This window comes from Hibiscus syriacus, unplaced genomic scaffold, assembly GCF_006381635.1.
Source record: "Hibiscus syriacus cultivar Baekdansim isolate YM2019G1 unplaced genomic scaffold, ASM638163v2 tig00110187_pilon, whole genome shotgun sequence".
Taxonomy (NCBI): domain Eukaryota; kingdom Viridiplantae; phylum Streptophyta; class Magnoliopsida; order Malvales; family Malvaceae; genus Hibiscus; species Hibiscus syriacus.
The window spans coordinates 2,310,223-2,322,637 of NW_024062618.1; the positions used below are offsets into that span (position 1 = coordinate 2,310,223).

The 12,415-nt window shown below is 33.3% G+C and overlaps 1 protein-coding gene across 1 annotated transcript; it reads left to right on the forward strand.

The window, feature by feature from the left end:
• Window positions 1-7,207: 7,207 nt before the first annotated feature.
• LOC120217696 (alanine--tRNA ligase-like) lies at window positions 7,208-9,703 on the forward strand. The gene is made up of 7 exons (XM_039214765.1): window positions 7,208-7,449; window positions 8,015-8,160; window positions 8,260-8,331; window positions 8,425-8,500; window positions 9,001-9,155; window positions 9,250-9,359; window positions 9,438-9,703. The coding sequence occupies exons 2-6, from the start codon at window positions 8,062-8,064 to the stop codon at window positions 9,286-9,288; spliced, it is 441 nt and encodes a 146-aa protein (XP_039070696.1). The 5' UTR covers window positions 7,208-7,449; window positions 8,015-8,061; the 3' UTR covers window positions 9,289-9,359; window positions 9,438-9,703.
• Window positions 9,704-12,415: the final 2,712 nt, after the last annotated feature.

Consider the following 12,415-nt stretch of genomic DNA (forward strand, 5'->3'; position numbering starts at 1 on the left):
TTTTCTGTTTATTGTTTCAACAACCCGGTCATAATTATAAGGTTAAAGTGAGGAGCTTGAGTTTCCATTTTGTAGTAAAACACCAATAGGATTCATTGGAATTGATTTGATTTATCTATCATATTAATTATGATGGTTGTTAACATGGCAGGTGTTCATTCCTTCGATTGTTTAGGTCTGGGCTACCGGGTTGATTGGCCCGCCAGCATTATTTTGACTCCTGGTGCATTGAAAATATATTCCGATATATTCAACTTTCTGATTCAATTGAAGCTTACTCTTTTTTCATTGACTGATGTATGGTGCTCATTAATGGTACAGAAGATACGTCCATTTACACTTGCATATGTATGCAGACAAACATATATGATTTTTTATAACAATTTCCTTTTCCCTTGAAAACCACACAAGTTGGTCCTTAATGTTCATCTATCTAGATATTGTTTCTCACTGCTTTTTGGTAACAACATGGGCTTCTAAACAATCCAGACATCAACCTCTTGTAAGGAAAATACATCCACCAGCGGCCTAAGGTGACTCTAAAGGAAGTTGCTGAAAATCCAATCTTCTAAAGGAAGTTGAAAAAAGCCGTGCACCAAGCCTTGAGGAGAAGTCTGGAGCCACATATCATGAACAGTCGGGCAGTCTCGCAAAACATGTAGGATTGATTCCTGAGCAGCACTACGAATACATATTATTTTTAAACCTGTGCTTTATCCTAATAAATTCATTGATAAAATAATTAATTGTCTCAAAATAAAAAAAATTAACAATGATACAAGGGTCACTTACTTTTAACGATAATATAATGGCAGTCTTTAGTAACTTATAACCCTTAATACGATTTACCATATATTTATAATTTATCTATATGCATTGGCACCGTCAGTTTCTAGGGTATATAAGAGCATTCTTTTCTTCTTAAGGGTATTTTAGTCACTTAAAACTTATGGCATATTAGACATTTTAGTCTTCAAGGCATTTTCATTATGAGAAAATAACTTCAGTGACCGAAAATGCCTTACAATATACGATTTTAACAAACTTTTTTTGGATTTGCGAAAATCACCAATAAATTCGCAACGCGAACTCCAATTTCGCAACACAGTTTCCAAATTCGCAACTCAGTTTCGGAAATCGCAACGCGATTTTCCAAATTCGCAACGGTAATTACCGATATAGGTAAACAGTACTATCGCAATGCGATTTTCAAATTCGCAACGCTAATTACCGATATAGGTAAACAGTACTATCGCAATGAGGTTTTCAAATTCGCAACGCGATTTTCAAATTCGCAATGCTAATTACCGATATAGGTAAACGGTACTATCGCAATGTAAACAATACTATTTCATTGCGATTTTCAAATTCGCAACGCTAATTCCCGATATAGGTAAACAGTACTATCGTAATGCGATTTTCATATTCACGTTGCGATTTACATATTATCGTTGCGATTTACCTATTCGCGTTGCAATTTTGGAACCTGTGTTGCGAAATTAGAGTTCGCGTTGCGAATTTATTGGTTATTTTCGCAAATCCAAAAAAAAATAGTTAAAATCGTATATTATAAGACATTTTCGGTCACTGAACTTATTTTCTCTTTTATTATTTCCCACACATAGAATTCTAATAACTCATTAATAAGCCCCAAGATATCTTATACATCTCATCAAGTTAAACCCTCAATTTTATTATAGGGATATTTTTGTAATTTGCATTTATAAGGACATTTTGATAATTTACTCTTTTCAAGGATATTTAGTCATTTATCATATTAAAGCCTCTCTTAGAGTCCATCTAATCATTACTAATCATTTTTAATTCATTCTGACTATATTTATTTTGTATGTGTTATCTTAATAAAGTCGTACAAAACTCTCTTTTCATATATAAGTACTATTATATATAAACATATAATTCATGATCCATGTATATAAATGTTAATGAACCTATGAGTCAATAGAGGCTTTTATTTTATTTATTAGAAAATATTCCATATCACTTTTATTTTCATTTTTTTGTTTTTTCATTCATTATATATAAAATGATTAAATTATTCATTTATAACCATAAATTTTATTTTATATTTGTTTGTTAAATAACGACTCATTGAAAAATTTTAAAATCATAATATAGATTTTAATTTTTTATTTTATTAATTTTTATGTCAATATTATAGATTTTGTAGGATGGTTTTAAAGAAGTATCGATGAGCTTAAGGGGGTTTGACAAGCAGTGATGGAGCTAGAATTAAATATTCATAGTGACCTTAGTGATTAAGGGGTTATTGTTATCCTTGAGATCTCCAGTTCGAGCACTGCACATGTAGGAGTATGAACGTTCATTGTCAAATAGTTGAGTCTTTGTACACATATTACTTGTATTCACCCTAGATTTATATATAAAAAAACTCAAAATTCACAAGGTAACACTTAATTTGTGTAATATTAAAACTTACATGAATCAAAATATTATTATACCAAAATTATATCGAATATACAATTTTAATAGGGGCCGAGGCCCCTTTGGGCCCTCTCTAAGCTCCGCCCCTGTTGACGGGGGTTAGATGCTACGTCAGCAAGGTAACGACATAGATCTTGCTGAAAACGAACTAAAAGTTTGATGATTGTATTGTAAGTTTCAAAAGTTGGGTTACCAAAATGCAAGTACCCTAAAAGTTTGAGGACTATTCATATACTTTACCCTTAATTTTATTTTTTAATTTAGTTTGTTAAATATTATGATTTATCATTAATAATTAATTAAGATTTAATAAGATATAAAATTTCTCAAATTAATTTGAAGGTTTAAATTTTAATAATATAAATTAAATTAATTTTCAATAAAAAGTTATCTCTATAATACTTTTATAATATTTGATGAATTATATGTTAATAATGATTAAAAATATTTTATTTTATTAATATTTATAAATTTTATTAATTAGTTTAAAACAAAATATTTAATTGTTGAAAAATTAAAATCGATTCAATCTCTTTGTTTTCCCCAAACGGTACAAAATTATACTTGCAAAGAAAGAATCAAGAATCGGTTCTCTCTCTTCTCCTCAGAGTTTTCCCCCAACGGTTCAAAATTTTACTTAGAAAGAATCAAGAACCGGTGATCTCTCTTATCCTCAGAGTTTTCCCCCAACGGTACAAAATTTTACTTGCAAAGAAAGAATCAGGAACCGGTGATCTTTCTTCTCCTCAGAGTAGTATAAAATCACCCCCTATAATCTTCCCTCTTATTTTCATAACTTCCCAATTTACCTCCCACTTCCATAGCCATGACTGTCAGTACTCCTTCACCCATCGATATACTCTCTTTGTTTTCCCCCAACGGTACAAAATTATACTTGCATTTGTAGATTCTTCAAGGTTTCTTTCCCGGTGATCTCTCTTTCTATCTTTCTCTTTTCTTTTCAATTGTTTTCTTTTTGACTAATTTGATGCATTTCTAGATTCTCTAAGGTTTCTTTCCTTTATCTTCAATTTTGATTTCTTTATGGATTCGACTGCTTTTGATTTAGTCATTCTTGAAGTTTTCTTGATTACTCCTTTTTTTTCAGCAACAAGAAGAGGAAATGTTTGTGCCACTGCATAATGAAACAGACAATGACCAGCCCATGGAAGATAGTTTTTTCTTGGAAAATAATTGTTTTGAGAACTTTACTTCTTGGAATAGCTTTCGTCAATGCAAGTTCCCAAAATATTGTTCTTGTTTCTTGTGGGCATCACTGGAAGAAGTGTTCGATTTTATTGCGATTGTTGTGATTATACGTCTCACTTTGTTAGTTGCATCTCAAACCGGGACTGCAAATACTCTGGAAAATCAACCAGTGGAGTTCCTCCGTCATCAAGATTCACTTGGAAGATTGATAACTTCTCTAAATTACACACAAGGAAGCACTATTTGATTTATCTATCATCTTAATTCTGATGGCTGTTAACATGGCAGGTGTTCATTCCTTCGACTGTTTAGGTCTGGGCTACCGGGTGGATTGGCCCGCCAGCATTATTTTGACTGCTGGTGCATTGAAAATATATTCCGATATATTCAACTCTCTCATTGACTGATGTATGGTGCTCATTAATGGTACAAAAGATATGTCCATTTACACTTGCATATGTATACAGACAAACATATCTGATTTTTGGTAACAATTTCCTTTTCCCTTGAAAGCCACACAAGTTGTACCTTAATGTTCATCTATCTGGGTATCGTTTCTCACTACTAAACTGAAAACTGGATCATCTTTAGTTCAATCCAGATTATTGTATGCTACAGATTCTGTCTCATCTGATCCACGCTGTTGTCAGAACATTGAATTTGCATTCACAATCTTTATATTGTACTTTCTTCGAATTAGCACTTGCCACATGAAAGACTGGATTTTGGCACTCAAGAAAATTCATATGAATTCATCTCTGATAATATTAAATGTTTGTTACAGGATGTAGCTGTCAAATACGTCATCGTACTCTACATGAACGAGAAGTGGGCCATTTTAACATGTTAATGAAGTTCAGGCATAATCAATTCTTCTACCCTTTAGTGTTTTTTATTAACAATAGTAATTACAACTATTATTGCGCCAAAGCAAAAACATTTCTCTCTTGACATGGCTCATTTCTTTAAGGAACACATACCGTTTCTTCATTTATAGATTACCTGGAGGATAGTAAAGTATCTAACGATTCTGTAGGAAAATTGAGAATTAGCCTTAAAGAGGGAGAATGAATTAGAAATCTGCTTTTTGATGATTAAAATCTGATATTGTATTTTATGGTATCTTCCTGTCAAACTCTTGTGTGTGATATTGGGCAAAAAACATTAAATAGAAACCACCGTATAAAAGGCATCTAGCTTTGTTGTCTCCTTTTTCTTATTTCAGATAGCTATAACATTTAGGTTCAGAATGCATTAACTTTGTTTTGTTTCTTTCTATTCCAGGCATCAGATCAATCAATTTGTATCGACATTACAACAGTATGTACAGTCACAGCTATCACATGTATCAGTTCCTCTGTGCATCCACTATGTTAGTTTGCTTTCTTTTAAATTAATAATAATCCACTTGCTTTGTGAAAAAAAGCTATCGCATGTATCATGCGCAAGTTTCTTCACTCCCTTAAGGACAAGGTTTAGGAAAATTGTTTTTCATATTGTGTGTTTATAGCTTCAACCTATTGTGGTTCGGTTTACTTTATTGGTTTTCGTGCATTGCCTCTCTGAGGCCAAGTTAGAACCAGATGTTAACAAGGGTGTTGCATTTTCTTATTTAGTTTGAACCATAAATATGGTAGGCAGAATTACCTTTTATAGCATGCTCATTGCATACTATTTGGGCCTTTTTTGGCTATGTAATAACTATGGATGATTCTTCATTAACATACATGTATACTTTGCAGATGTTTTCTATCTGATGAAACAAAACCTATAGCCAGTACCATAGAGAATATTTTGCAGTGTGCCCTAGATTTTCGGTCTTGTCTCACTGGTGGTATACGGAACATGGGACTTGTGGAAGATTATTAACTGGATAAACTTTCTAGGATCAATATATCTCAGGTTCCCATCAAATTATGGTCTATATTGCCTGCTGAAACCTACTTGCATGCTGTTTAAGTAAGCTTCTAAATCCGAACTTTTAGTTTCTTATTGCAAGTATTGCATATTCTGGGAATCAACTTCAAGCGTACTGTTTTCTACAAGGTGCCAGCCATTTAAGCATTTTTTGCCTCTGAATTACTGCTCGTAGAAACTTGAATTTTGAGGAGGATTTAGTGTTTAGTTTATTCAGTTTGTGGTAAATGGAATGTACTTCCTTTTATGTGGCTTAGTTTAATCAGTTTTGTGGATTACATTTGATGCCTTTAAATTTTATATTGCATATTGGTAACTAGGAGCCAGACACATAATAAATCTTTCTTTTATTAAATGTTAAGAGTAGAAGCATGGGACTAGATTTTTGGAAAACGTAGAGAAGCCTTTGCAGCAAGTGAAATGATTTCAATTTCTTGGACTACTGATCTATTAGCTATGTTGTGGAGGGCTGTTTGTGAAAAGTGAAAGGAAGCCAATAGAAATCTTGTCCAATTAAACAAAATGATAGGATATTCTCCTGATGAAGAGATCAATCGTTATGAGGTTAGCTTCTAGCAACATCTTTTCTCAGTAGTGTAATATTTCTGTTTATTGTTTCAACAAACCCGGTCATAATTATAAGGTTGCAGGTTTTCATTTTGTATTAAAACACCAATAGGATTCATTGGAATTGATTTGATTTATCTATCATCTTAATTCTGATGGCTGTTAACATGGCAGGTGTTCATTCCTTCGACTGTTTAGGTCTGGGCTACCGGGTGGATTGGCCCGCCAGCATATGTATGGTGCTCAGTATTGGTACAAAAGATATGTCCATTTACACTTGCATATGTATGCAGACAAACATATCTGATTTTTGGTAACAATTTCCTTTTCCCTTGAAAGCCACACAAGTTGGTCCTTAATGTTCATCTACCTGGGTATCGTTTCTCACTACTAAACTGAAAACTGAATCATCTTTAGTTCAATCCAATTTATTGTATGCTACAGATTCTATCTCATCTGATCCACGCTGTTGTCAGAACATTGAATTTGCATTCACAATCTTTATATTGTACTTTCTTCGAATTAGCACTTGCCACATGAAAGACTGGATTTTGGCACTTAAGAAAATTCATATGAATTCATCTCTGATAATATTAAATGTTTGTTACAGGATGTAGCTGTCAAATACATCATCGTACTCTAGTGAAGGTTGGGAAGGGTGTTGATAAATTTATATTTTCTTTTAAAATCTCTGTTTCTTGGTTGTTTAACTTTCGTCTCTGTCTTAAAACCATTCCTTTCTCATGTTTAGTAACTGACAATATTAGAGGTAAATAATTATCTATTGCATATGGTATCAGAAAAACTATGTTCCTTATGTTACTCTTTTTCTCTAGAATCTAGATTTTTAAAATAACAAGATCTTACTGTATGATTTTCTCGTTTTTATGGTATTATATTATTTATCGGCATTAATGGCATGCTTTGGAATTTTCATTGTTGTAGAATTTCCGTCTTTTTGTTGATATGTAGTGATGTATCACTTTTAAAGTAATTACATTGCCAGTCTTTTTGCTGAGGAGTCATGTACCTTTAATAATTTAGGATCTCTGCTGGGGGTGTTGTTATCTAATAGGACTTTGCTGTTCAAAGTCATTACTCTTTAGAAGGCAGCTCCCCATCCCTATCCTTTTGAAGATGGAGTATTCCATGATTTGAAGTTTCTCACACCATGAAAGTGCGATAAAGGCCATATACACTGGTTCTGAGTTTGTGGAAAGTGCGACTGCTGGCAATGATGTTGGTATAGTTTTGGAATCTATAAGTTTCTATGCTGAGCAAGGTGGTCAGGTATTTAATTTCAGTGTGAAAAGGTTTATCTTAACAACGTTTCCATTTTTTTGGGTCTGTATGAACCAGTTTCATACAATCCGTAGTGCCACAAACTTTAAATATGTTGATTATATTTGAGACCAAGAAATTTTTGGTTTTGGTACACTTTATTGGTTTGGAAAGGACAAAACGTTTTCTGATTGATATAGGATGGAAAAGGTTGAATCCTGCAGGTTAAAGCAAAATGACAAAGAAATATCCAGCTAGTTAAGGTAGCTAGCCCGGGGGAGAGTATATCAGGCTTAGGATTGAAATTTGGTGGTTGCTTTTATCAGGGTTTGGTCAAGGTTTTCTAGATGGCTTTATCAGGTTTTAAAGGGAAATAACTTTGTGCTGGTTTTATATTTTTTTTTGTTTGAGAAGTTCCTGAAATAGAAAAGAAAGGCAACTATGATTCATGCATCACTTTAAGCTTTCCTTAGGTATAATATATGTATATTACAAGGAATTTATGTGAGTCAAGTGATTGCTTCCCTTTTTTGTGCTTTCTTTATTCATCTGACGCATTTACTTGTGGACATAGATTTTTGATATCGCATCTCTTGATGGTCCCTTTGGTTCCTTCCAAGTATGCAATGTTCAAATTTTTGGAGGTTTTGTACTTCATATTGGTTCTCTCTTTCTGGAGTTACTGACAAATTCTCTGTTGGTGATAAAGTAACTTGTAAGGTAAAACAATAAGCTTCAAATTGCCTTTTATTTTTGTTCCACAGAACGATTAGCTTCATTTTATTTTCAACCTTTTCATGATTGTAATTATTTCTGTAGGTTGACTATGACAGACAGACATTGATTGCTCCTAACCATACTTGCACACATATGTTGAACCATGCTCTTAGGGTATGACTTAATACGCTGATATCCATAATTCTTTAGCAGTTTCCTATTTTTTATTAGTTTTCCATGCATCACATTCTTTCAATTTGAATGTAGAAAGTGCTTGGTAATCATGTTGACCAGAAGGGGTCTATTGTACTTCCTGAAAAATTGAGGTTTGATTTTTACCATGGTAAGTTTAGCTCAGGACGTCTTTGATAAACGGTTGAATATTTAAATCATTGAGTATTAAAAATTTCAATGGTTATTCATTTTAAGAACCACTTATTGAAGCATTAGGAAACTTGAGTATAGTTAGCTACTTATTGTGTCAGACAGTCAATTCAATTGAAGGAAAAATTTATTTTTCCATTTACATTAATCTCACATCTTTTCCTTTTACATAAGAAATTTAGTACTTTAAATTTTCTTAGTTTTTCCATTTAACATTAATCTCACATCTTTTCCTTTTACATAAGAAATTTAGTACTTCAAATTTTCTTAGATTTTTACAATTGATTCAAATAGCAATCTACTGGGCATTTAATTTTCAGTATCATACCAACAATTTTTCCATCATAGATTCAGTATATCAATCTAAACTAAAAGTTGAACACTGATTTTTTGGGGGGTTTGTTTTCCAGTTATGCTATTTAGTTTGCAGTAAGCTAAAATTTGATCCAATGTTATCAGATCCAAACAGAGATGGTGCCATCAATGCTGATCATTTGAGAAAAATCGAGTCTATTGTGAATGAACAAATAAAATCTGAGTTTGATGTATATTCAAAGGAGGTAACGCTTGCTGAAGCCAAGCATATCAACGGTTTGCGAGCCGTATTTGGAGAAGTAAGCTTAAGCATTTTTTTTGTCATTATGGCTTTCTAATTTGGCTTTTCTCAATCCTTTTAGAAGTGATGCTGGAATTATATTTCCAATGCAGGTTTATCCTGATCCAGTTAGAGTAGTGGCCATTGGTTAAAAAGGTGGAGGACCTCCTTGCTGATCCTGAAAACAAAGAATGGTCATCCATCTCATCGGAACTGTGTGGAGATATTTCTTTATTTAAACAAACTCGCTAGAAGCCTTGCTATGAATTTTGTGTTGAAGTTGACTTCAAGGATTTTACAGGCACGCACCTAACGAATACACGGGAAGCAAGGGCATTTGCTCTTTTATCTAACGAGGGAATCGCTAAAGGGGTTCGAAGGATAATTGACAATGGTAGAGAAGCCTTTGCAGCAAGTGAAATGATTTCAATTTCTTGGACTACTGACCGAACATTATAGATGAGAGATAATACCTAATTAGTGCACCAATTATAGTAGTTTTTTTTTTCATGTTCTTGCCATGAAAGAAAAGTTCGATAAAAATTTTAAAGATTTGCATTTACTCTACATCAAATCGCCTAAACACAGTGAATCTAGGCATTCCGGTTTCGGGGGATATCTCAACTATAATGATTACTACTCTAACGAGAATGAAATGAGCTATTATGCTTTCTCAAGATGAAGTCTTTTCCATGAAGATCAAAAGTGGGCAATGATTTGTATTCTTTTGTGCCATAAGAGTTCAAGAAACAAGCTCGAAGTAGAAGTCCATGGTTTGGATTTAGATAATCTGTTGGAGTCTTAGCAGCAGCCAACCTTCACCATATCATCTTTGTTCTGCCGCTGTTGATGTTCATGCGAGGTAAGGCATAAACCCTTTTCTTAGTAGGTTATGGTGAAGCAGTAACATGCTATTTGACATTTGTTGTATTTCTTGTCTCTTAATTTAGGGTGAAGTCTATTTTATTTTAACGGCTGGTAACCAAAGAAAAACCAAAATGTTACGTTATGCATGATTTTGAAAAAGATAATAGTTGATGACCAAAACAAAAACTGACTAATAGGTGAGTGACTAAATAGGTAGTTTACCCGAAATTATTATACCATGGTTCAAAAGTCTTGTTTGGAGAGTTTTTGTTTCTAGATTTTGCTTCATCCCTTGTTTAACATAGTTTTGGATTTAACTGTCTCTTTTTTAAAATGCAGAATAAGGAAATGTGCATTTTTTAAGTTTGACAGGTATATAATTCCTTACCTAATTGTCTCTTCCTCACTGTAGGTTGGAACCTTGAATGAGGTATGAAATAAGGTTCACTATGCATACCTAAAGTTGTTCCTGATATTATACCATGGTTCAAAAGTCTTGTTTGGAGAGTTTTTGTTTCTAGATTTTGCTTCATCCCTTGTTTAACATAGTTTTGGATTTAACTGTCTCTTTTTTAAAATGCAGAATAAGGAAATGTGCATTTTTTAAGTTTGACAGGGATATAATTCCTTACCTAATTGTCTCTTCCTCACTGTAGGTTGGAACCTTGAATGAGGTATGAAATAAGGTCCACTATGCATACCTAAAGTTGTTCCTGAAATTTGAGCTTTGACTTGTAGGTTTAGCTTTTTATGAGCAACATATTACTTTTTTTATGATTTAACTCTCTGGCCAATGATATTTTTATTCAGGATCTTCATTCTCACCCCCAATACTAAAATTAATAGATCCAAACATAGAGGCCTAATTTGGTTTTAAAAGCTTTTTAGTGCAAAAAGTTCTGTTGTTAGAGTAGGAAGAAATGGATGTTAGGGATAGTCCTTGAGGAGTTAAGTTTCACAATAATAAATAGTAGAATTGCTTATCTTCCCTTGACAGTGCATGTTAGTTAGGCTTGAAATTGGTTGTATTTTACTAGATTTTTTAGGCAAGTTCTAGTTATGAATCTTGCCAAAGCCAGGCCTTTTGTTTCAGTTCGGCCCCTTCCCCGTTGAGGGTCTTCTTTTATTTGCATCTTGATGTTAATCATAATTGTTCAGGATTTACGACCGCATGCTCCACCGTAAAAGAAAAAGGGAAATATTTTACTTTTCTTCAAGCCCTACGATATTGAGAAAGCAAAGCTTGGGTAGGTTGTCGTGTTGTCTATTTCTCCTTGTCTTTTGATAGTTACGTGAAATCTTATTTGGGTTATCTTTCTGCTCTATTATCTGTGTTGGAGGGTTGTTTGTGAAAAGTGCAAGGAAGCCAATAAAAATCTTGTCCAAATTAAACAAAATGACAGGGTATACTCCTGATTAAGAGTCCAATCTTTATGAGGTTAGCTTCTAGCAATATCTTTTCTCAGTGGTGCAATTTTTCTGCTTATTGTTTCAACGTGAGGAGCTTGAGTTTTCATTTTGTAGTAAAACACCAATAGGATTTATTAGAATTCATTTGATTTATCTATCATCTTAATTTTGATGGCTGTTAACATGGCAGGTGTTCTTCGACTTTTTAGGTCCTGGTGCATTGAAAATATATTCCAATATATTCAACTTTCTGATTCAATTGAAGCTTGCTGTTTTTTCATTGACTGATGCATGTTGCTCATTAAAAGTACAAAAGATATGTCCATTTACACTTGCATATATATGCAGACAAACATATATGATTTTTTGTAACAATTTCCTTTTCCCTTGAAAGCCACACCAAGTTGGTGCTTAATGTTCATCTATCTGGACATCGTTTTTCACTGCTAAACTGAAAACTGAATCATCTTTAATTCAATCCGATTTATTGTATACTCCATATTCTGTCTCATCTGATCCACGCTGTTGTCAGAACATTGAATTTGCATTCACAGTCTTCATATTGTACTTTCTGCGAATTAGCACTTGCCATACGAAAGACTGGACTTTTGCACTCATGGAAATTCATATGAATTCATCTCTGATAATATTAAATGTTTGTTACAGGATGTAGTTCAGTTGATCTGTCAACAATGTCATCCATGAATGAGAAGTGGGTCAAGTATAATCAATTCTTTTACCGTTTAGTGTTTTTTTTTATTAACAATAGTTATTACTACTGTTATTGCCTCAAAGCAAAAACATTTCTCTCTTGACATGGCTCATTTCCGTAAAATTTAGCTCAGAATATAGCATTCACCGACTGTTCGACTTATATTTTGTTTCTTCCTCCTTCCTTGATTGCTGACAAGCATGGGGATAGGGATGATCATCTAATAGCTTTTTGTTAGTTATCCATTTTACTAATGGTGCCCACCCTGAAATTTTATTTGTGCCCATCCC